The sequence below is a fragment of the Ips typographus genome, linkage group LG12 (genome assembly GCF_016097725.1).
Source record: "Ips typographus isolate SLU linkage group LG12, UJ_Ityp_2.0, whole genome shotgun sequence".
Classification (NCBI taxonomy): domain Eukaryota; kingdom Metazoa; phylum Arthropoda; class Insecta; order Coleoptera; family Curculionidae; genus Ips; species Ips typographus.
Window position 1 is genome coordinate 8,187,702 of NC_138433.1, and position 24,971 is coordinate 8,212,672.

The 24,971-nt window shown below is 32.9% G+C and overlaps 2 protein-coding genes across 2 annotated transcripts; one reads left to right on the forward strand and one right to left on the reverse strand.

The window, feature by feature from the left end:
- The first annotated feature begins 798 nt into the window (after window positions 1-798).
- On the forward strand, window positions 799-6,192 carry LOC145736219 (uncharacterized). The gene is made up of 4 exons (XM_081990522.1): window positions 799-1,221; window positions 1,288-1,519; window positions 3,089-3,301; window positions 3,767-6,192. The coding sequence occupies exons 1-4, from the start codon at window positions 799-801 to the stop codon at window positions 6,190-6,192; spliced, it is 3,294 nt and encodes a 1,097-aa protein (XP_081846648.1).
- Window positions 5,036-24,971, reverse strand: LOC145736279 (uncharacterized). Its single transcript, XM_081990608.1, has 3 exons — window positions 24,382-24,971; window positions 24,076-24,262; window positions 5,036-14,095 (listed from the first exon to the last, which is right to left on the reverse strand). Exon 3 carries the CDS (start codon window positions 8,008-8,010, stop codon window positions 7,069-7,071), a length of 942 nt encoding a protein of 313 aa, XP_081846734.1. The 5' UTR covers window positions 8,011-14,095; window positions 24,076-24,262; window positions 24,382-24,971; the 3' UTR covers window positions 5,036-7,068.

The window sequence follows — 24,971 nt, forward strand, 5'->3', positions numbered from 1 at the left end:
GTTTGTGTTCTATTATGTAGGTAAGATTGAAACCATTTTAATACAGTGCCTTTGAAACCCATTTTATTCATTTTCTTAATCAAAGTATCTCTATTTATCGTTTCAAATGCCCTTTTGAAATCCAAAAACACTGCTAATTCGTCACAAATATTTATAATTACTGTCTCACATGAATGTCCCTGGCGAAAGCCTGATTGATTACTGTACGATTTGTCGATGTAGTGGCGCATCCCTAGTTGTGACGGGTGACGTTCGACAAGAAAATGACATTTGATTTTCGGCAGTTTTTTTTGTTTTGGACGGATGATAGAATTAAGTTTTAGCGGTAGTAAAATTATGGTTAGAAATTTTGTTGGATTTGCATGTAAATGTGCCCGAGTGCACCCTATTTTTTTGATACAAATAAACAAGTCCACAGAAGCTAAGAAATCGTGCCTTCATTACTTTTCATGGTCCTTCGAGCCGGATCAACAAGCAAATCCCGGTATATGAATCAACAACAAGTTCTAACCTAAAAAAATAAGGTGGGAATAAGCACCGTTTCCTGATCGTGCAATCTCAATTTTCCAAAAAGAAAGCCTTCAGTTCAGAAGCCCGAGACAGCAAGTGCTCCGTGAGTACGTGTATGCAGAGTCAAGCAGAATAAGGTGGGTCGTATCCTTTTACCTTGGTTGTTCAAAATAAGCTATTTTTAACCTTATTGAAGTTATTCCTTGTCCCCATGTTTAATGCCCATATTGATTAAGCAAAGATTTGGGTTTTTGATCGTTATTAAGCTTCTTTAAAAAATAGTAAACAATGCCTAATGAAACGGAGGTATACCCAGACCCCACAGAGGTGGAGGAATTAAAAAAGTTAATATGTCGAAGAGGCCAGTTAAAGGCCACTCTAACGAGATTTTCCACTTATTTAAATGGGGAAGAAGTGGACCCGATAAGTTTAAAGTTAAGGCTATCCAAACTCGAGTCTACTTGGACTGAGTTTGAGGTTGTCCAATCCAAAATAGAGTTACTGAAACCAGAACAGGCCCTTGAGAGAGATTCTTTTGAGGATGATTATTTTTATGTAGTAACCAAAGCATCTAAGATAGTGTCTTCTTATGAGCAAAGCATGAACAGCCCTGGAGCTGGTGTAACAAATTCCAGTGTTAGTGCAAATGCAATTCCTAATTTACAAAATCTAGCAGTTAGCAATACGGTTACGAGTTCAGCCAGATTACAGGCAATATCATTACCAAAATTTAGTGGTACATATGAAGGTTGGTTAAATTTTTTTGAAATTTTCCAGGCTCTTGTACATAATAATACTGAAATAAGTACGATTCAAAAGTTTTATTATTTGCAATCTTGCCTTACTGGTGAAGCAGTGCAAGTGTTGCAGTCTTTGGAGATATGTGAGGCAAACTACCAACAAGCTTTAGATTTGTTAAAAGAAAGGTATCAGAACAAAAGATTACTTATCCATAATCATGTTAGGAATTTGTTTGACATTGAACCAATCATTAAAGAGTCAGCCCAAGGTTTTCGCAAACTGATTGACAATCTTATGCGGAATATCAGGGCTCTTGCAAGTTTAAACCAGCCAGTTGAACACTGGGATACTATCTTAGTGTATATGATCTCACAAAAGATAGACCTTAACACAAGAAGAGAATGGGAACTTTTTAATAAAAAAGATGCGCCCACATTCCAAGAATTTTTAGAATTTTTAAAAAACAAATGTCAGGTATTAGAAACAATAGGCAATAAAGAAAAGATTCAGAAAGAAAATGTTTCAAACCGATATTCTCAGTCCAAGCATTCTGTCAACTTTAGTTTATCCAAGCCTGATGAAGTGACTTTAGTCAACCAGGTTAATAACAAAGCAAACACTTTAAATTACAATAATTTAAAATGCTATTTTTGCAATCAAGTTGGACACTTTACCTATAAATGTTTTAAGTTAGTTTCTCTTTCTTGTAAAGATAGGTTGGTCGAGTTAAGGAAAATAGGTTTGTGCACAAATTGTTTAAAACCTGGACATACAGCTGAAACTTGCACTGGAAAAAGGTGCAGGATTTGCAATAAAAAGCATAACTCAATGCTTCATGATTTTACTTACAATATCAATGAAAATAAACCAAATTTAAACAATTCAACTAGTAGCTGTAATTTAGTTGTTCAAAATGACACACATCAGCAATGTGTGACCCCAATAAATAAGTCAAATAACTCTAATCCCTTGCACACTGACAACACGGTTGCAGGAGAGTCCTTCGCTACTTTTAATACTTGTACTTTGAGTAATCAAGAGCCAATTAATACTTCATATTCTAAAACTCAGGTTTTGCTACCCACAGCAGTCATCAATGTTTTGGGCAACAATAATAAATGGTTTAAATGTCGAGCACTGTTGGATTCCGCTAGTCAATCTAATTTTTGCTCATCCCGAATATTACAACAGCTTAATTTAACAACAAAGTCGGTAGAAATTCCTGTGGCAGGGCTAAACAATATCACATCCAGCATTTTATCGAAATTCAGCACAACTATAAAATCAGTGAGTGAGTCGTTTGCATCTAACATAAATATTTTAGTGGTGGAAAATATAACGAGTAGACTTCCACAAATGGCGTTTGATATTTCACAGCTAAAGTTGCCTAGCAACATCAGATTAGCTGATCCATCTTTTGGAGACTCAGCAGAAATAGATTTTTTGTTAGGTGCAGAGATTTTCTTTTCATGTTTAGAGGGAGACCAAATTAAGCTAGGCAGTAGATTACCTATTTTACAAAATACGAAGTTTGGTTGGGTATTAGCAGGGCCCCTAGATTTTGAAATGGCAAGAAATAAATCTGCTTGTTTTCTGACTTTAGATTGTTTAGCCGACAATCTGTTGCAAAATACTGTGCAAAAATTTTGGCAGATTGAAAACATACCAAGTGATCGAAGTAAATTTAGTAAAGAAGAGTTAGATTGCGAGATGCATTTTCGGGAAAACGTAGAAAATGATAGTTCAGGTAGATTTATTGTCAAACTACCTTTAAGGGACAATTTTACAAGTCTAGGTGAATCATACTCTATTGCGGCAAGATGTTTCAATTCTTTAGATAAGAAATTAAGTTTGAATCCTAATTTGAAGAACAGTTATAAGGAGTTTTTGAACGAATATGAACAATTGGAACATATGTCTAAAGTAGATCCTAGCCTTGATAAACCTGAAGATTTACATGTTTATTTTAGTCATCATGCAGTCTTAAGAGAGTCGAGCAGTACTACAAAACTGCGAGTTGTATTTAATGCTAGTCTCAAAACTTCGACCGGTTTGAGCCTGAATGATGTCCTAAAAGTCGGTCCAAAAGTTCAACCAGATATTTTTAACACTGTCTTACGTATGCGTACATATTTGATTTTATTAATTGCAGACATTGAGAAGATGTATCGGATGATATTGGTACATCCATCCCAAAGAAAACTACAAAGAATATTATTTCGTGACCCGGTGTCTCAAAAATTAAATCATTATGAGCTAAATACCATAACTTATGGTACAGCTAGTGCTTCCTTTCTTGCCACACGTGTTTTACATGAAATTGGTTTGCGATGCAAGGAGTCCAATCCTGAAATCAGTGAAATAATAATTAATAATTTTTACATGGACGATTTAATTTTTGGACACCATGATGTAGAACATTTAAACAGCTTAAAGCAGCAAATTGATTCCACATTACTTTCATATGGATTTAAATTAAGAAAATGGCTTTCAAATTGTAATCTTCTCATTGAAGGTCATGAGGGTTCAGGTCAAGACGAATTTTACATTCGAGCTGATTCTGACACTAAAACATTAGGAACCGTTTGGAAACCTGCTGACGATACGATTAGTTACGATTTTGATGTGAAATCTCCATCAAGTTCAATAACGAAGCGTACTATTTTAGCCAGTATTGGTCGGTTATTTGACGTCCTAGGTTTGGTTAGTCCAGTAATTGTCAAAGCCAAGCTTATCTTACAAAGCGTATGGCGGATTCATTTAGACTGGGATGAGGAGGTACCCAACCATTTGGCTCAAACATGGCTTAATTTCAGTTCAAAGTTGTCATATCTGAATAATGTACAAATTCCCAGGTGCGTATTAAATGCCACAAACCCGCCTGAGTTTACAGCCCTATACGGTTTTTCTGATGCCTCTGAATTGGCTTATGGTGCGTGTGTATATATTGTTTCAAGAGATACCAAAGGCGGCGGTAGCCAGTCGCATTTATTATGTGCAAAGTCTCGTTTGGCTCCGATGAGTTCCTTGAGTCTACCTCGATTAGAGCTCTGTGGCGCTCTTTTGTTAGCTCAGCTTTTTAACAAGGTAGCGTCAACCTTAAAATTTTCTTTTGAAGACGTAACTCTATTTACTGACTCGAGCATTGTGTTAAGCTGGTTAAACTCCGAGCCAAACAGATGGAAAGTATTTGTCGCCAATCGCGTGGCTGAAATCCAGCGGTTGACCGAGCATTGCGAGTGGAGGCATATTGACTCCAAAAATAATCCAGCTGACATTGTGTCCAGAGGAGTTGATCCTGAAACTTTGTTAGATTTAGACCTTTGGTGGCATGGACCAGAATTCATGACTAAACCAAAAGATGAATGGCCCTTTAATAAAATTTCTCCTGTTGAGGTTCCAGAAGTACGCAAAGTAAAGTTGCAACTGTCTTTCCCGGTTGTCCGAAAAAACGTTTCTACTGACGGTCTTTTTAAATGGTCTTGTTTTTCTAAAACTGTTAGGGTTTATAGCTACATTCGTAGGTTTATAAATAATACTAGGAAAACTATTAAAATTCAAGGTCCCTTGACAAGTATTGAGTTGGATGAAACTTTGTTTCTTCTCTGTAATTTGGTTCAATCGGACCATTTTTCTGCTGAACTGGTAGAAATTAAAAAAGGCAATTCCGTACCTCGCAGTAGTAAATTGTTGAGTTTAACACCATTTCTAGATCCTAAAGGTTTATTGCGGGTAGGCGGTCGACTTAGCAATTCTCAGCTAGAATACGAAAATAAACACCCAATTATTTTACCGGCCAAGCATATATTTACTGAAATGCTTATAAAATATTATCATTATAAATTCTTACACGCGGGACCACAATTTCTTTTGACTCAAATTAGAAATAAGTTTTGGATCATAAATGGACGGCAAGTGGTTCGTAAGGTTCTGCATCGTTGCTTGACTTGTTTCCGTGTCAAGCCGTTGTCCATCAAACAAATAATGGGAGATTTACCCGAATCGCGAGTTGTTCCTTCTCGACCATTCGCTTCGTGTGGCGTAGACTATGCAGGTCCTTACCTGCTGAAAGATGGCAAAACTCGTAACCGCGTTTTAATTAAATGCTATGTATGCATATACATTTGTTTTACCACCAGAGCGGTTCATGCTGAGTTAGTTTCTGATTTAACTTCTATTGCATTTATGAATTCCTTTAAAAGATTTGTCTCTCGGCGGGGATTACCTAGCGATATTTTTAGCGACAACGCTACTAATTTTGTAGGAGCCAATAATGATCTCACTAAATTATGCAAGCTTATCGAAAACACCACTAGCTGCGATAAATATAACAGGTATTTTTCGGAGCATAAAATCAATTGGCATTTCATTCCTGCCAGATCGCCACACTTTGGCGGGCTCTGGGAATCTGCCGTGCGTTCAGTAAAGTATCATTTGAAAAGAGTATTGGGAGATTGTCACTTAAACTTTGAAGAATTTTATACTTTGCTTAATCAAGTTGAAGCTATACTCAATTCCCGACCTATCCTTCCCTTGAGTGACGACCCTACCGACATGGAAGTGCTTACGCCAGCACACTTTCTGATTGGTGGCAGTCTGGTAGCTGTTCCTCAGTCACGAGTTCCTGATGTAAACATTAATCGCCTGCAGCGCTTTAAACAAATTCAGCAAATGCTACAGCGATTTTGGGCTATTTGGAGTAGAGACTATCTTAACACTCTTCAGCAGAGATCCAAGTGGAAAGTAGTCCAAAACAACCTTAAAGGTGTTTTAGTTCTAATCAAGGAAGATCACGAACCCCCGATGCACTGGCCATTAGGACGAGTAGAGGCAGTTCATCCAGGCAAAGACGGCTATGTACGAGTGGCGTCCGTGCGGACAAAAGGAGGAGTCTGTCGTCGAGCTGTTACTCGATTGTGTCCTTTACCCCTACTGGATTAGCCAAGTGCCGCGTTTAGTGCAGCGTGCTTGTGTATGTGACCAGTTCTGAGCGAGTGTTTTTTTGTTAATCTTGAAATAACGGGATATTTCAAGGTGGCCGGCATGTACGATTTGTCGATGTAGTGGCGCATCCCTAGTTGTGACGGGTGACGTTCGACAAGAAAATGACATTTGATTTTCGGCAGTTTTTTTTGTTTTGGACGGATGATAGAATTAAGTTTTAGCGGTAGTAAAATTATGGTTAGAAATTTTGTTGGATTTGCATGTAAATGTGCCCGAGTGCACCCTATTTTTTGATACAAATAAACAAGTCCACAGAAGCTAAGAAATCGTGCCTTCATTACTTTTCAATTACTTACAAGTATGTTATTTTCACTAAAAAAGTTTTGGACTTGTTCTTTTACTACCATTTCTAATAGTTTTTCGTACACTGGTACTTTATTTATAGGTCTAAAATCAGAGCATAAATTCGAGTTTGTCACTTTGGGAATCGGCACAATTGTTGAGCATTTCCATAACTCCGGAAACACCCCACTTGAAAGTGATGCATTTATCACATCTAAAATCCTATTTGCAGCTACGTCCATGACATCCTTAAATACTTTGGTTGATATTCCATTTTCATCTCCTCCGACTTGTTTCATAAGTTTAATATGCTTTTTTAGGTCTGCCATAGAAATTTGTTTAAACACATCAATAGATGATTTATTTCCAGAAACAATCTCGGTTACATCTTCTAAATGTGCATTTGGTGGGATTCCATTAATTATATCTGCAACACTGTTCACAAAGTATTTGTTAAATTGATTTGCTATACATGACTCATCTACAATTGCACCTCCCTCAAATTTTAGTTCATACGCATTATGTTTATTGTTATCTATCTTGTTTATATAGAATTTGTTTTTTTTCAATATTAATTTGTTTGATAATTTTATTTCTGATGAATTTATATTCATTCCAAGTATTGTTGCTTTTGCTTAAGATTGCTCTTTTATACAAAACGTCTCTATCTCTCATCATACTTTTAATATCATTAGTAATCCACTTTTTTTCTTCGTACTGCCTTTTTGTAACAATTTTTTGTATTGGACACATTTCATTCATGACATATGATAAATTGTCAATAAAAGAGTTAGCCAGCACATTGACATCCGTTATGTCATTATTCCAGTTATTGCCTATAATGAAGTTTTGTAAGAAAGTTGGGTTGTATTTGTTCATGACTCTTTTGTATATTGTTACATAATTATCATCTTTTATTTTCTCTTTTAAAGATGTTGTAAGTATATTATGATCGCTGATTTTCGGTGTTAGATGCACCGAATGCGGTAGATATTTATTGTTTGTAATAATATAATCAATTAGTGTAGCGCTGTTTATAGTTATTCTGGTAGGTGAGCTGACCAACTGCGTGAAACCTTTTAAATACACCTTTTCCATAAGTTTGGTACCATAGAAATTAGGCTTGACTAAATCGAAATTAAAATCTCCCATTATTACAATTATTCCATCATATTCACTTACCCTTTCCAGGTAGTCTGAAAAATATTCCACAAACTGAGCGTTTTCCTTTTGTGGTGAATGGTACAACACACTGAGGAGATACTTTGATTCAGTCGCAATAACTTCAATGGACAACAGCCACACCGAATCTTGCACGCACTCATTATTGCGCATTTTGTATTTAATGCCATTATTGATCAGCGCAATTACACCACCCGTTCTTTTGTTTGTTGATTTACATAGTTCGATTCGGTACCCTTCAATTTTCAGTTCTGATTCACTTATATCATCAGTTACGTGTGTTTCTGACATGAGAATAACTTTCGGTTTCCAATTCCTTATCAGCAATAGAATTTCGTCCTTATTATTTAAGAAACCTTGGCAATTTAGGTATACAATATCGGAATTTGCATAATTCTCCAAAGAATTTAATTGCTATTGTATAAACTTCCTACGTTGCAATTGTTCACTCTGTCTGGAAACTTCGCACTTAGTCACATCCCACACAGTGTGATCCGTGCTTAAACTTAACCCATATCTTTGATTTGAGTCTTCGCAGTTTTTACATTTTTTAAAGTTATTTACACACACATTTGAGTTATGATCACTACCGCATTTACCACAAGCTTGCTTATCTTTAGTCTTTGCTCAAGTGACCGTACTTACAACAATTTAGACAACGTATCACCCCGTAATCAATGAAAACTCTGCATCGATTCCATCCTAAGTTTACTTTCTCTTTAGAAATAATTTTGTCATATATGGCTGAGTCAACCTCAAAAACTAAATTAAATCTTTTACTAAATACGTTGGTTCTTCTGAGTAAGTTCATTTTAAAGTCGCTTCTATCAGCGCTTAGGTCATTTTGTCTAATAATTTTTTCTATGATAAGCTCATCACCAACAGCATACTCATTTTCATTTACACCAACAACTTTCAATCGGTGATTCAATATTTTTGGTCGATCAACTTGATATTGATCACCGAGCTTATTTTGAATTTCAGTCTGCACATTAGAAATTTCCTTTTCATTTCCGCAATTTAATATGATTCCACCTCCTTTTGTACTCCGACCCATTGACACGCCAACTCCTATTTGTACTGGATTTACTTTTCGTCTTAAATCTTCCTTGATTTCTTTCGGTTCACTTTGATCACTTTTTTTCTTTACAACCAATACTTATTCCGATTCACTAAGTTGATAAACCAATCATTTTGTCAATTAGTTTTAACTGTTATTTAGTTATTAAATTATATTTTTCTACCAAGTGGTTTGATTCTACCTCTGAAACAAGATCTCGGTAAAAGCGTTTATTAAAGTAATAAACGCACGTCTCGTTTAAGTTGTTGGGCCAAAAGGGCTTTACAATTTAAACGTGACAATAGACGTGGGGGATGCGAAGCCAATAAAAAGCAGAGCTTACAGGGTGTCACAAAAAGAAAAGAATATAATCGACCAACAAATCGTCGAAATGGAAAAATACGACATCATAAGACCCAGTCAATCACCATGGGCCAGTCCGGTCGTCTTGGTAAAGAAAAAGTCGGGCGAATCTAGGTTTTGCGTGGATTATAGAAAACTTAACGACGTAACAAGAAAATCAGCATACAGTACCAAATATCGACGACATCTTAACATACCTAGGCAATTCAAAGTATTTTTCAACATTGGACATGTACTCTGGGTTTTGGCAAGTACCGATAAGCGAGGATTCTAAACAATACACTGCATTTCAAACACAAGGGCACGGACTACGGGAATTTAACTATATGAGTTTTGGACTCTGTAACGCGCCGGCGACATTTCAGGCACTAGCGGATAGGGTGTTTAGAGACATGAAATGGAAAGAAATACTTATATACATGGATGACATAATTATATTTTCAAAAACAACAGAAGAACATCTGTTTAAGCTAAGAAAAGTATTTCAACGCTTGAGGGACGCAGGACTAACCCTAAAACCCAATAGGACTGCTACAACCGATCCCTGTGGGAACCCCTTTTGAAAGAGTAGGAATCGAGTTGTTAGGACCATTTCGAAAAAGTAGGAACGGCAATACTATGATTTTAGTCGCAACAGATTACGCAACTAGATGGGCTGAAACAAAAGCATTACCAAACGGAAAAGCCGGGCCCGTAGCAAAATTTATACTCGAAAATATAGTAACAAGGCACGGGGCACCAAAATATTTACTTAGCGACAGGGGAAAGGTGTTTCAGTCGGAATTAGTCAACGAATTATTAAAGAAAATGGGTACAACTAAACAATTCACAACAGCATACCACCCGAGTACGAATGGTCTCACGGAGCGATAAAATAAGACACTGGCGGACATGTTATCAATCTACAGGGTAATTCAAATTCGACCCTCACCATTGAGATCTCGGAAACTATAAGAGATACGAGAAAGTTTAAATTGGGGCAAAGTTGCGCAATGTAAAGCTCAACCAAATGCAGTTTTAAAAATTTCGATTTTCCGAGTACTTCCGAAGATATCCGAAAAAAACTGAAAATTTGAGTTTTTGTTTTTATTTATTTCTAATCTTATTTGAAGAGATATTCCAAAACTAAAAGCACCTTTTCATTGCCACTTTTTCTCAGCTATTCGATGATGGATTCAAATTTGCTACACGACGTTTCGTTTTTTGGCAGCCATCATCAACTTTCTTTTTTCTTATGGGCGCCATATTGGATTTTTAGCCCACCAAATAGTACGTTTTATTCTGATTTTAGTGATGTATAATAACTTATGATTTGCTTCATAAATAACCAAATAATTCAATAAAAACTATTTTTATTTTAGTTATTGGCTTTGAGTTAATGGGCCTTTTTATAAAATGTCATTATTTGACAGTACTTGTCAAACACGATAATTCGGACGATCATTAAAGCTTTTAGAGATTTTACCTTAGTTAGCTTTGAGTTAATGAGACGTTTTATGAAGATTACTTGATAGTAATTATCACACGCAATTGGCCTGAACATACTTAGTCACAAAGGTGTACACGTGACTTAAACCGGTTTATTCACTCGAAAAGCTTAGGCCACTCGCTACGCTTGTGGACCTAGTTGTTCTTCGTGAATAAAAAATAGTTTAAGTCACTTGCTGTATAAATAACTATTAAATCACTCTGAATGACATTCGCCTATTTACAGATGTAAACAAACAAACATCAATGTTACATCTACACGGGGCGCGGTGCAAATTTAATAGAACTGTAATTTTAGTATTTTTTTTAATATAAGAAGTCGAAATTTAATAAAATACTGTATAAGACACGTGACTTAAACCGGTTTATTCACTCGAATAAATATGAATGAATAAAAAATGGTTTGTCACTTACTGTATAAATAACTATAAACTTGCACTTAACATTATAAAAAATTGAAATTTGGCAAAAAATGAAGTTCCTAAAATGATGATCTTTCTCTTGGAAACGTAAATAAGCCTTTTAAGTTAGAGATAATGCTAACAAATCTTTTTTTCTGATTAACCTAAATAGTTCAGCAATGCTTGTATAATAATAACATTTTCTGCGGGGGTTTCTTTTCTAGATACATTTTTAACTATGATTGACGCTCTAATGATCGTCCGAATTATCGTGTTTGACAAGTACTGTCAAATAATGACATTTTTTAAAACGGCCCATTAACTCAAAGCCAATAACTAAAGTAAAAATAGTTTTTATTGAATTATTTTATTTATGAAGCAAATCATAAGTTATTATACATCACTAAAATCAGAATAAAACGTACTATTTGGTGGGCTAAAAATCCAATATGGCGCCCATAAGAAAAAAGAAAGTTGATGATGACTGACAGAAAACGAAACGTCGTGTGGCAAATTTGAATCCATCATCAAATAGCTAGGAAAAAGTGGCAATGAAAAGATGCTTTTAGTTTTGAAATATCTCTTCAAATAAGGTTAGAAATAAATAAAAACAAAAAATCAAATTTTCAGTTTTTTTCGGAAGTACTCGGAAAATCAAAATTTTTAAAACAGCATTTGGTTGAGCTTTACTTTGAATGACGTGACATTTGGCATATTGACGAGTGACTTTAGAGACGTTTGAGGTTTAGAGGGGGGGGATGATGATGGTGGTTTTAAGAAATACCTTTTGATAAAACGCTTTTATGTTTTAAGATAAACTTTTTATATATACTTTAAGTTCATCTTTCAATATATACATAATTAAAGTTAACAGTGGTGTGTATATTTTGGTGGATAACCCTCTACAATCGCAACAATGTTGTACAAAATGCTGGAAACTCATGTTTCGATCCTGTCTACATAGCGAATCAAATATGTTTTGCAACAAAAATCGTGTTCCGGCATAACATGATTTATTTTTGTTTTATTCCCCGTGAAGACAGGAAACATGAGTTTCCAGTATGTTGTACAACATTGTTGCGATACAAATGTACACAGTGGACTCGTACCTTTATATTCACTTGTGAACTAAATTTTTTTTAAACCACTCTCGCTTATTTACATATGTAAACAAACGAACATTTAATAGTCGAAATAGTAGTCAAAATTTAATAAAATATTGTATAAAACACGTGATTTAAACCTATTTATTCACTCGAAGAACTTGGGCAACTCGGACCTAATTTTCTTTGCTCTTTTCGTGAATAAACAATAGTTTAAGTCACTGTATAAATAATTAATATCAGTTGAGTAATTATTGTTCACTTTGTTTAATCAGAAGATTTTCTTACAAATACTTATTTGTAAAATGTGAGGCATTTATTCCGTTCAAAGAATGTTATAAAGGGTGTTCAATAATTGTTATGGTCAGGTCACCTATGGATGGCAATTGTCAAAATATATCCCTTAGATAAGGTTGTAAACAATTATTATATGACAGTGACAGTTGATTTCAAACATATACGAACTTATCTCCGCCCTATGTTCATGCTAGAAAGAGAGAACCACAGCCAACTATACGACCATAACAATTATTGAACACCCGTTATTTACTACCGAGTCGTATTTGTTATAGCTATATGTAATACTTAATCCAAGTTAATTAAACAGTTACATGATTTGAAGTTTTATTTCAATATACTTTTCCCATTCTTAATTAAGTATAAATGGCGGATTACACCGACGTAATTAAGGGCACCGTAGGGTCCACCTAAGCTAGGTTTTAATTTGACTGTGACATTTTGCACATGATCTCACAGTCGAATTATAACCTAGCCTACGGTGCCCTTAAACATATGTCGGTGCAATCGGCCCTATATCGATTACTTAACGTCAAGTAACAACATTATAGACGTAAATTAACGACATTGTGTCGTGTGAATGTCACGTTAAGGGACGTTTATAAAAGACGTCGATTCCCTGTGACATTCTGCTGTCCACGGGACGTCAAGTTACGTCATTAAAGACGTCATTTAGGTTAGAAAATGACGTACATTTACGTAAAAAGACGTTATTTTGCTGGCTGGGCAGGTGCAAGTTGCCAGGCTGTTCTTCAAAAACACATGTTTATCGTGTAAAATGTGAAGTACATTTGTGCTGCTTTAAGGGTAGCAACTGTTTATAAGTTTCATAACAAATAAGAGTTTTGATGATAAATAAAATGTCCTCAACGTATATGTATATGAATTTTCCACTTAGATATATTGTCCGTCGACGACATGACGTCACGGCCGTAGGAAACTAATTAGGCTAATTTACGAAAAATCATAAAAAAAATAATATTTTTACCTCAAAACGACAAATTTTTTCAAAATGTTTGCAGAAGGGTCATCCCTGAAAGGGTTAATATACCGTATTAGTGGTGACCCGACGTCCAATCGACTCAAATTTGTATTCCCCAAAATAGTACAAATACGAGTAGAAATGCCGTCGCCCCAACGTCGGTACCTGACCTTGCGTCGGGTAATAGAACGTTGGCTAGACGAGACGTCCAAATGCCGTTTGGGCATTATGGACAGTTCTTAGAAAACACACGTGATTAGCATTAATTCTTCGATATAAATAGAAGCTGAGCAGACACAAAAAGTTAAATTTGCTGTAGGATGTTAATCAGTTGGAAAATAAATTGTACGTTAGATAGATATGAATGACTGATTGCTGGTCCTTGTTCACTCCCAATGTCAACTTCTGCACAGTTACTCAGTTCGCCATGCATAGATTGACATTTAAAGGAATGACAATATATCTAATACTTCAGCATTTAGTTGGAAATTAAAGGAAAATTATTCGGCCAGATATTGTGGATAGAACAATGCTGCATATGGCATAACAGCAAATCGAAATCGCAAATAAAACTACACATCACCCGCGCCCCAATCTGTAGTTTATTATTAAAATAAAAAAAAAATTCCAAGATTGACCTGGATGACTTTTTTTTTTGCTTCTCGCTTCACCGGGAGAATATCTGAAACAAAAAAAATAATATTACCACGAGAATATAAGAAATGTCAATGTGTTTTAAGTTTGAACTCGGTTTTAACCAATGTTAGCTGAAGCTTGATTTTATATTGTGGCATAAAATCAGTATAAAAATTCATTATACATTGAATGGTAATCTAGCACACAACTTAACGTAGAATGTCAGAAATTCACTGACTTAAAAAAAAAAAGATTTTATGCAAAACACGTATTTGTCAGCGTACGAGAAAACCCACCAGTTAAAAACAGCGCACGGGAAATGGGCACTTTCCAGCGTCCTCACGGAAAAGGTACATTTTTTTAAACAAATCCACCAAAAAATATATAGTTTTCAGACTAGAAAGAATAATGAAAAAAACCTTTCCTACTCAGGTGCGGTAAATGCACTTTTACACACTTATTTGAGTGCGGTAAAGAGTACTTTTCCGCACCGGATGTGGTAAAGTTACTTTTCCACATTGCAAAATTAATTTACAATAAATGTAAAATTTTAAAGGTAATATGTGTAGAGAATACCCACTTGCACCAACCTTTTTATGAGATGCTCAAGCAAATAAAAAAATTGAAAAAGTCATTAAACAGATAACAAACGAAAGAAAGTCCACAATATTCAGACAGGCTTTAGTTTAAAATTCTCTAATTACTCCCTAGGTAGTGAAAGTGATATTTTCATCTCTCAAATGAGGGAGAAAACTTTTATTTTCTATAGAGGTCGTAGAAAATAGTTATTTGCGCATAGTTAAAAGCAGCAGTTAAATATTATGTTAATACCAGGTTGAAGAAGGTGTTGTTACTAAAGATATGTTTGTCAATTTGTCAAGAAAGTGACAAACTGTCTTTAGACAGCAAGACTTTTACGGGTGGCACTTTTCCTCCCTTTTAAATTAAACATCCTGTTTCTATTCTTTTTTTTTATTATTCGCAAGAAGGCTAGTAATTATTCTTAATACTTCCCTATACCTATTTTGCACCGGTTCCTAGATGTTCCATAAAAATGGTGGCTTTGTCAGCAAAACGGTAGTCTAAACATTAATTAAATTCTCAAGTCCTGAAAGGCTTGCCGATGTGACCTTTTGTCCTCAGTTAGACAATACTACATATGGTTGAAACCCCAGACACAGAAAATGAAAAAAACCTACCGGACCTACAGACAGATATAAAAACTGCCAAAAGTTCGTTTTCTTTTAAAATGATTCATCGGTGTTTTATGGTTTGTAATAAAATAATATTAAACTTAGAACAAATCCATATAAACATTTCCTTTACCTAACTTCAACCGTTTCTGACTTATTAACAGTGTTTCCTTAAAGGGTGCATACAATCGTGTCATACCAATCTGAATACGGACACCTGCTTGGCCTTAATGACTAGTTGTCGTTTCTATAACGACATGTTCTGACAGATATTTGTCAAATACAAAACTGGTTGAAACTTTAGCACAAGCAGGGGTCCGTATTCAGATTAGTATGTATTACGATTTTATACGCACTTTAAGGAAAAACTGTTATTAAGTCACAAACGGTTGAAGTTAGGTAGAGGAAGAGTACACATAGATTTGTTCTAAATTTAATGTTCTTTTTTTCACCCTATAAATTTTTGACATTTTTCGTCTCTGGGCTTTTCAACCATGTGGTATTGTCTAACTGAGGACAAAAGATCACACCAGCAAACCTTTCAGGACTTAAAAATTTAATAAATGTTTAGACTACCATTTTGCTGCCAAATCCACCACTCTTATGAAATATCTAAGAAACGGTGCAAGATAGGGAATAGAATAGGATAGCGAAGTATTAACATTAATTACTAGGCTTCTTGCGAGGAATTCAAAAATTAGATTAGAAACAGTGTATTCCATTTGAAAATTAAAAGTTGGTGTTCTTTCCGACTGATATGGCAACACTTCAAAGTCCAAAATATTTTACATAGAGAGTTTGGATAGGCTACAAATTTAAACGAAAAATATTAAGTCGTTCTCTAGATACTTCTAATATACCATCAGCGTGAATCACCCTGTATCTTACATATTATATTAAAAATAGACATTTTTTAAAATTATATTTGATTATGAATTCCATTTAAAAGAAGAAAGTTATGTCAATTCTTGAGAAAACTGAACGCAGTAGCTAAAAACTAAACACGAAACTGAAATCACATCGAAAAAGTGCCTTAAAAATTTTTGTGTGTTACTCCGATATTTTAATAAACAAAAAAGTTGGGTAAAGTTTTTAAAATGGGCGAAATTCGAAAAACGGCCTCTAGCGCCTCAATCTGACAAGATATCGAAATACGGTTTTTGCCATAACACCGTATCTAGCTGAAAAATGGGGTTTTCCTGTCAAAACACTCTAAATCCTAACACCCTGTACAGGTGATTCAATGATAAAGTTCATTATCTCGTTTGATTTGAGAAATAGAAAAATAATGTTAAATACAAAAGTTTTAGAGAATATTGATATTTATAGTTTAAAATTACTTTTGAATATACAGGTTCTTAAAGACATGACAGAAAGCATTAGTTTTTTTAAATATAATTTTTTTAACATTTTTTCCGTCGACTATGTATTGACAGCCTTTTTTGATGGACGATAACTAATCAATATTGAGTTCCATTAATGCATGATTTTTCAATTGTTTTACTTTAATGCATGATCAGCTCAGATTATCAGGCAATCAAATACGCTCATAGTATAGTTCTATCCTTTTTTATTTGTATGAAACAAAGAGAAATAAACACACATTCTTTAGTTGACATCCACCATTACTGACAAAAAAAAACTTTGTAGGATTTTATAATCCTTTTATAACCTTTATTATAAACTACAGATGACGGAAAAATGTTGTAACCAACTTTTATATTAATAAGCGATTAATAATCTCAATTTTAGTAACGCGTTCACTGCGTTAAACCATTTCGATTATTAATCGCTTTCATTAATACACTCGTTCGTTAAATAACTATTAAATTCTTCATAACAATTTAAAACTTTTTTGTTAATAATGTCAGATTATTTAATTTTTCTATACAAATATTACTTTTTACTATGATGTAAAATTGACTGTATTGCCATTGTTTCTAAAAGTAGAATACTCATATTTGGTATGAACGTTCTACAGGAACGACAAAAATGATTTATGCAAATAAATCGTATAATAATTGCATTAGATGCTACAGGACGTGCAATTTTTTAAAATATATTTTCATTAATTCAGTTTCGACTTTTATAAATGGAACACCCTGTACATTATTTATTTTGTCTGATAGGTTTTACGTATGCCATGTACCTAATTTGAGTAGATTGCAATTTATTTATGGTTTTTAATTTTTACCTTCGATTGAAGTTTAAGTTTAGTTTAATTTAAGTTTATAACTAGCTTACGACAAACTAAAAATGCAGGTGTTGTCAACCGTTGGTAGAGTTACAGCATATTCCAGACATCAAAATAAAACGATTTAGCTAAATTGTTCTATACCGAAAGTCAATATTAAGAAAGATACAGGGTGTGAAAGTTGAAATTTTGTTCTTGTTTTTTTATCATATTATCTAGGTATTTTGATATAAATTACTAAAAATGTGTATAAGGGGATTTTGACAGCCGGTAAATATGATGGTTTCATATATTTGCAGTAGCTGATAGGGGGCGCTACCTGCAGCTTTTTTATCTGCTTAAAAGGACTAATACTTTTTTTCTACGCCACTGAAACAGACACACGACTTCAAAATATGATTCTAATATGTTTTCTACGTGAAAAAGGTATACTTGTTTTAAGGCTTAAAAGTTGACCGTTTTTGAGATATCCACTATTTTGATATTGCATGTAGCAACTTTCAAATTGGTAAATATTTATTTTATGAAAGTAAGTTTTTATTTTGCCTTTGTAGAATACTTGTTGTCCAAAAGAAACCTTTTTTTAATGTTAATACTTTAATTTCCAGTGGTTTGTGGTGTAAGTTGTTTCACCAAATTCACTGAAAATACGTAAGGATTTTTCATTTATTTTTATCAGTCTTTTTGTTGTGTGATTTAGCTAAAAGATATACCAATTAGTTTTTTTTAAGGCGTGTATAAATTACGTAAATGTACTTTACCCTTTAACCATTTAACCGTATTAGCAATGCAATATTAAAACATTAAATATCTCGAAAACGGTCAACATTTAAGATCTAAAACTAGTAATTTTTTTTAAATAGAAAACATATTAGAATAATATTTTGAAGTCATATGTCCGTTTCGATGCGTAAAAAAAAGTTTAAGTACTTTTAAGCAGCTGAAATAGTTGCAGATAGGCGCCTCCTATCAGCTACTGCAAAATAGTAGTAGTAATGCTGTAGCTCTATGTCCCATTACTTATGGTCCACCCTATACAGGGTTATTCACCTTATTTGGACACGGAAGATTGTGACTAAACTATTCACTTTCAAAAAAGTTATAGACCTATTGAAGGTATCTTTTAAAAATATTTTCAAGATGTACCGGTTGTCCCAAATGCCGAAAAAGTATCAAAGTCATGTTTTTTCAAATGTAACACCTGGTATATTACTTTATTTTCAAAATCTACGTTGAAAATAAAAATTAATTTTATTGATGTTTGATAGGTCTAAACTTTACAGTTTCTCAGATATTCCTTAATTTGTAAAAATGTAGAACAAATATTAACATTTAAACATTCAACCTTCCTTTGAGATTAATTGACCAAAATTGGTTTGGGCGATGATAACAGATTAAGTTTTATGATCCAAAAGTGATAAATTGTCTAGCTCATATAGGGGGTCTCAAAAAATTATTTAATCAAAAACTAAATTTTTGAAGTAGTATAAACTTGTCAAAATCAAATGGAACCACAATTACAGTATATGCAAACTTAATTACCTATCGAAAATTATAAAGGTTTCATACCTCTAATTGTTGAATAAAATAGTGGCTTAATACTTTGTAAATTTGCTATACAAGTAATTCATAAAAATAATTAAATAAATCATTCAAACAAAAATAATTCATAAAAATGTTTAAAACGGCGACAATTCGACTACAAACTACTAGAACTAAACTAAACATCCAACTACTCCGTTTTTGAGTCCTTCAGCAACATTATTAAGTATCTTAATGGATATACTCCTAAAAATTTCGCTAATTCGCTAATCTGTGGTCATTTCTCAAGGGTATCAAAAATGACTCAAAATCGGTGCGAGTTCGAGAAATGAATGATGAATTGACTTTCCAAGAAAACGCGAACATTTAGCCATAGGAGACCTCAATAATTTTCGATAGATAATTAAATTTTGCATCTACTTTAACCATAAAATAGGTGGTGTTCAATTTGATTTTGACAAGTTGTTAAAGTTTAAAGGTTGCAATTATTGGGAGAAAAATGTTGAGACATCCTGTATGAGCTAGACAATTTCTCACCCATGGATCCTAAAACTTGATCTCTTAGTAGGTCCCAACATTAAAATTTGTTCTAAGCTTTTACAAAATAACGAATATCTGAGAAACTGTAAAGTTTAGACGTACCAAACCTCAATGTCATTCATTACCTTTTATTTTCAACGTAGATTCTGAAAATCAAATAAAATACTAGGTATTCCATTTGAAAAAATATAACTTTGATACTTTTTCTGCATTTGGGACAACCGGTACATCTTGAAAATATTTTTAAAAGATACCTAAAATAGGTCTATATCCATTCCAGAATCAAAAGTTTGTTGAAGGTGAATACTTTAGTCACAATTTTCCGTGTCGAATAACGTGAATAACCCTGTATAATTGATAAGAAAAACAAATGTTTTAATTTTGTATGTCATTAACAACAATTTAAAATGTTTATGGTTCAATTGAATTGTTAAAGACAATTTTCAGATTATAGTTTAGTTAAGATAACAAAAAATGCAGGTAAAAGTTAAAACATATAAATAAATCGCAGACATTTAAATTAGGTAGGTATATGACATACTTCACAAAAGTTGAATTGTAAAAGATATCAGAAAAATAAATCCTGCAAAAGTACCCTTACAATTAATACTAAATCTTCGAATTTCGCCTCTATTCAATTTTAAAATTTTGATTTATTCAGTTTTTTAATGAAAAAATAGGAAGATACTGCTTGTTCCTATCGAATAAATTTTTTTTTTTAAAAAGTAAATTAATAAAAATTTAGATATTGATTAATAAAATAAACAGTCGACGATTTAGTATTGATTTTATGGGTACATTTTTATGATTTTCAATTTTTTATTGGGAAACAGAAAGGTGTACCGAAAAGTTACTAGATAGCTTTTCTGTTCTAAATTGAATGGGGAATTCGAAATTGGTTTGCGTTTAATGGAAAAAGAGTGGTGTATACATATTTTTTTTGCAAAAACCTTCAGGAACGTGTTTGATTGAATGCTACTGGCAAAATTAAAAATTATGTTTTTTATTGCAAAACGTGCCTTATCGTGGACAGTTGACACCTACAAAGTTGTATAAAAATATCTGAAACCGGTTTGAAGAAATAGATAAATTTAGTTTTTTTTATTCAAACTTTAACACTCTGTATATCCATAATGGAACATCTTTGGCCCATGGTTTATTTAGCAAACTACTGTATTTTTTTACTTCTAATCAAACCATAAAATATGACGCATTTATCGTGAAACACCCTGTATTTTAGGGTTCGATTAAACGTCAAAAGAAAACTTAGTTTTCTATATAAACCATGATCCAAAAATGTTTCGTTATGGAGGTACAGGGTCTTAAAGTTTTGATATTTCTAAATTTATAAAAATACTATAAAATCTAAATTTATTTATAATTCTCAAATCGGCTGCAGCTATTTTCATAAAACTTTATATTTGATAAAACAAAAATCTTCACCAACTCGTTCACTTGGATACCACTGGCAAAATTGAAAAATGTTTTTTTTTATTGCAAAGCGTGCTCTGTTGTTGACACCTACAAAGTTTTATGAACATAGGTATCTGCAGCCCTTTTGAAGAAATAAATAATTTTAGATCTTTTTATGCAAACTTTGACACCATGTATCTCCATAGCAAAACATCTTTGGATCGTGGTTTATAAAGCAAAGTAGTGTTATTTTGTTATATTTAATCAAACCATAAAATATGACGCATTTATCGTGAAACACTGTAAAAAAATTGAACGCCCTGTAGCATCTAACGCAAATTTATTTGCGTAAATCTAATTTGTGGTCCCTGTGCAAACAATGGTAATTGGTAATACAACCAATTTTATATCAAAGTAAAAACTAATATCTTAAAGAATTAAATATTAGTAAAACCTTGAGGAAAACTATCAGGTTGAAGTATAGACAACATAAAACTTTTCAAATTCTACCTAGTATCTACAAATGTATTAAAATATATAAGGTTCTATTTAAAAAAAAAACTAATGCCTGGTTTATACCCCCAAATTAAAAAAAATAATTAAAGTTAATTTAATTTAAAATAAATGTAAATTTATACGGTTTATGCCCGGTTTATACCTTCAAATAAAAAAATTAATTTTAATTTAAATTACATGTAAAATTGAATGAAAATTATTGTGGTTTGTAATTTTCAAGAAATGCTAAATTAAATGACATAGATTTGTTTTTGACTTTGACGTATTGTAGACATATTTTAACCTAAAAAGGGTGAAAGAGTTTAGCTATAAAATAATCATTTGTAAAGTTAAAAATATTAAACAAGGAATGAAGTTTTCTTTGGCAGTGGTTACCGCAATAATCGGAATTGGTGTATCTTTGATAAAACGATGAAAAAGAAATTGGAGATATGGAGTAAAACCGATAAACAGAGAATGAGAAAAAACACAAATAAAGTTTCACATTTTATCACAACGAAAAGTGATAAAGGGTTCACAAATTAGCCTCAATTTCACCCAATGGTGAAAGTTCGTTGACTTTTAAGTTAACATTAGTTTTAGTTTTGTGTAAATTTTAAGTACAGCATGTCATATACAAATGTGTAGCTTTAACTTTGATAAAATTAAATTGACTATAACGAAAATATAGTTTAATTGTTAATTTGGAGGTATAAACAGGGGACAATGTCTGGTTTATACCTCCAAATTAACAATTAAAGTAAATGTTCATTAAAGGCAATTTTATCACCCAGTTTATACCTCCAAATTAACGAATTAAACTAAAAAGTTATGTTTTAACTAAAATTTAAAAAGTTTTAAAACTTTAAGCTAAGGGTAAAATTCGGGCAAATTCTTGAAACCTTCGTCACTTTTCGTTGTGATAAAATTTGAAACTTGATATGTTTTTTCCTTCATTCCCTGTTTATCGGTCTTACTCCATATCTCCAATTTCATTTCCATCGTTTTGTCAAGGATACACCGATTACAACTAGTGTGGTAACCACAGCCAAAGAAAACTTCATCCAGTAGTTATTATTTTAAATTTTACAAATGATTATTTTATAGCTGAACTTTTTCATGAATCTTTCACCCTCTTTAGGTTAGAATATGTCTAAAATACATCAAAGCCAAAAACACATCTATGTCATTTAATTTAGCATATCTTGAAAAGTATAAACCATAATATTCTTCATTCAATTTTACATGTAATTAAAATTTAATTTAATTTTTTAATTTGGAGGTATAAACCGGGCATTAACCACATGAATTTTCATTTAATTTTACATGTAGGTAATTTAAGTTAATTTAAATTTAATTTAATTTTTTAATTTGGAGGTATAAACCGGGCAAAATACTTTTCAAGTTATGTTAAATTAGATAGCATAGATGGGTTTATAACTTTGGACATATTCTAACCTAAAGAAGGTGAAAGATTCATGATTTCATTCATAAAAACGTTCACCTATAAAATAATCATTTGTAAAATTAAAACTAATTAACAATGGATTAAGTTTTCTTTGGCTGTGACATAGTTTGTGATTACTGCTCTAGTTGGAATTGGTGCATCCTTGATAAAACAACGGAAAAGAAATTGAAGATATGGAGTAAGACCAAAACAAAAAACGAGAAAAAATATAAATAAAGTTTCACATTTTATAACAACACAAAGTGACAAAGGGTTCACAAATTAGCCTGAAATTCACCTAATGTTGAAAGTTGGTCTACTTTTAAGTTAGGTAAAATTAATTTTATTTTAGTGTAATTTTTAAGTATAGCATGTCATATACAAATGTGTAGCTTTAACTTTTGCGTAGAAAACTTGTGATTGACTTTAGTGAAGTCAGTTTAATTTTAATTAGCAGGTATACATAGACATAATTATTAACTTAATTTTTGTTCATAACAACATGTAGTAAACAAATTAGTCCAGGTTACTTGTTTACTCTGGGTTGTTATATACAAGAATTAAATTTATGATTAATACTACAACTACTTGGGTAAACCGTGCCTCATATACTACATATAATAATACATATTAACTCAAGATTGAACAATGCAGTCTACAAAGTGTTAGTGTACAATGATGATTATTGTGTTAAAGGTAAAACCATAATGAAAACTCCATTGCTTTTTATTTTTGTTAATGTTAATATCACTAAGCTGGATTCATAGTTCTAGTTTTGCAAGAAAAAGTAATCAGTATGGTGCAGTAAAAATAAATAATATACTTGTAACACTCTAATTCATAGTTTGACAAATAAGTGCAATCCACATTAACCGCAAGCAGTAAGCAGCAAGAAATGAATCATTTTCATTTCTTACCTTGCTCCTTACTGCTTCCATCCTAACCTACTGGTCTTTACCCCCATCATAGATTTTTGGAATATCATTTAACAAATACTTTCTTTTGCTTTTGCCTAAAAATGACAACCCACAAGATAACAAATAAAATTTTGATGGTTTATATGACTTTGGGGTTATTGGGGTTATGTTATTTCCTTCTTACTAAAGTTGATCTACGAATTGACATGGCTACTACTGCTTGCTGCATGCTGCTTACCTTGCGGAATTAGAACTACAAATCTAGCTTTAAATCAGTTAACTCACCTTAAAACTTGCTTTAATCCACGGTTGTACCTAATGTAGATAGTTTGATATATTGCACACAATTTTTCTTCTTCAACTTGACTTGATTGCAGTCCCTGGGAAATGTAGTCACTTTCTTCATAAAAGTATTTTCTTTTTCATCCACATGGAAAAGTAGTGATGTATGCAGCATATACCAGTTGCAGATCTGTAAGACTAGCCGAATTAGTTACTAGAACCACCCTTAAAAAATGTGTAGTAATGATGCATCAGCAATAGCATGGTTTATTACATAGGTTAGGTATGAAATTGTCATTGTAATCTTACCTGGGCCAGCAGCTGTTGTATCCATTATGTCAATCAAAAAATATACATTTACTTGATTTTAGTGTATAATCTTCACCAATTAAATTGTTAGATTTTGTCATAAAAATATAATTAATTTTAGCAGCATGCTAAAACAAATAAACAAAAGCAAAGTGACAAGTGGAAATTTTACTTGACAACACAACAGATCCAAGAGGGCGGTCCTATCAGCGAAACCTGTTTTCTCGAAACGCTACCTCGCGTGACGTCACAGTGGGTGCTCGGGTGCACAGTATTAATATAATAATAGTATTTATTTAGCGATAATGCTACATGAAAAACAAAACAATACAATGCACACATGTCCCAAAAATTAACCAACAAGCAAATCACTAGCAAATTGCATATACATTTTTTCTCGAAAGTGTTTTCCCAGTTCTATTTTAAATATTTGTACCGGGTGACCCAATAAGACTGTTCCTCGACCATATCTCGGGAACCGTTCGTCGTATGATTTTGGGGTAAACATTTTTTTAGGTAAATCGGCCATGAAGAATCGTTGGAAAATATTTTCGAGTTCTAAAAATGACCACCAGAGGCCGTAACTGCCA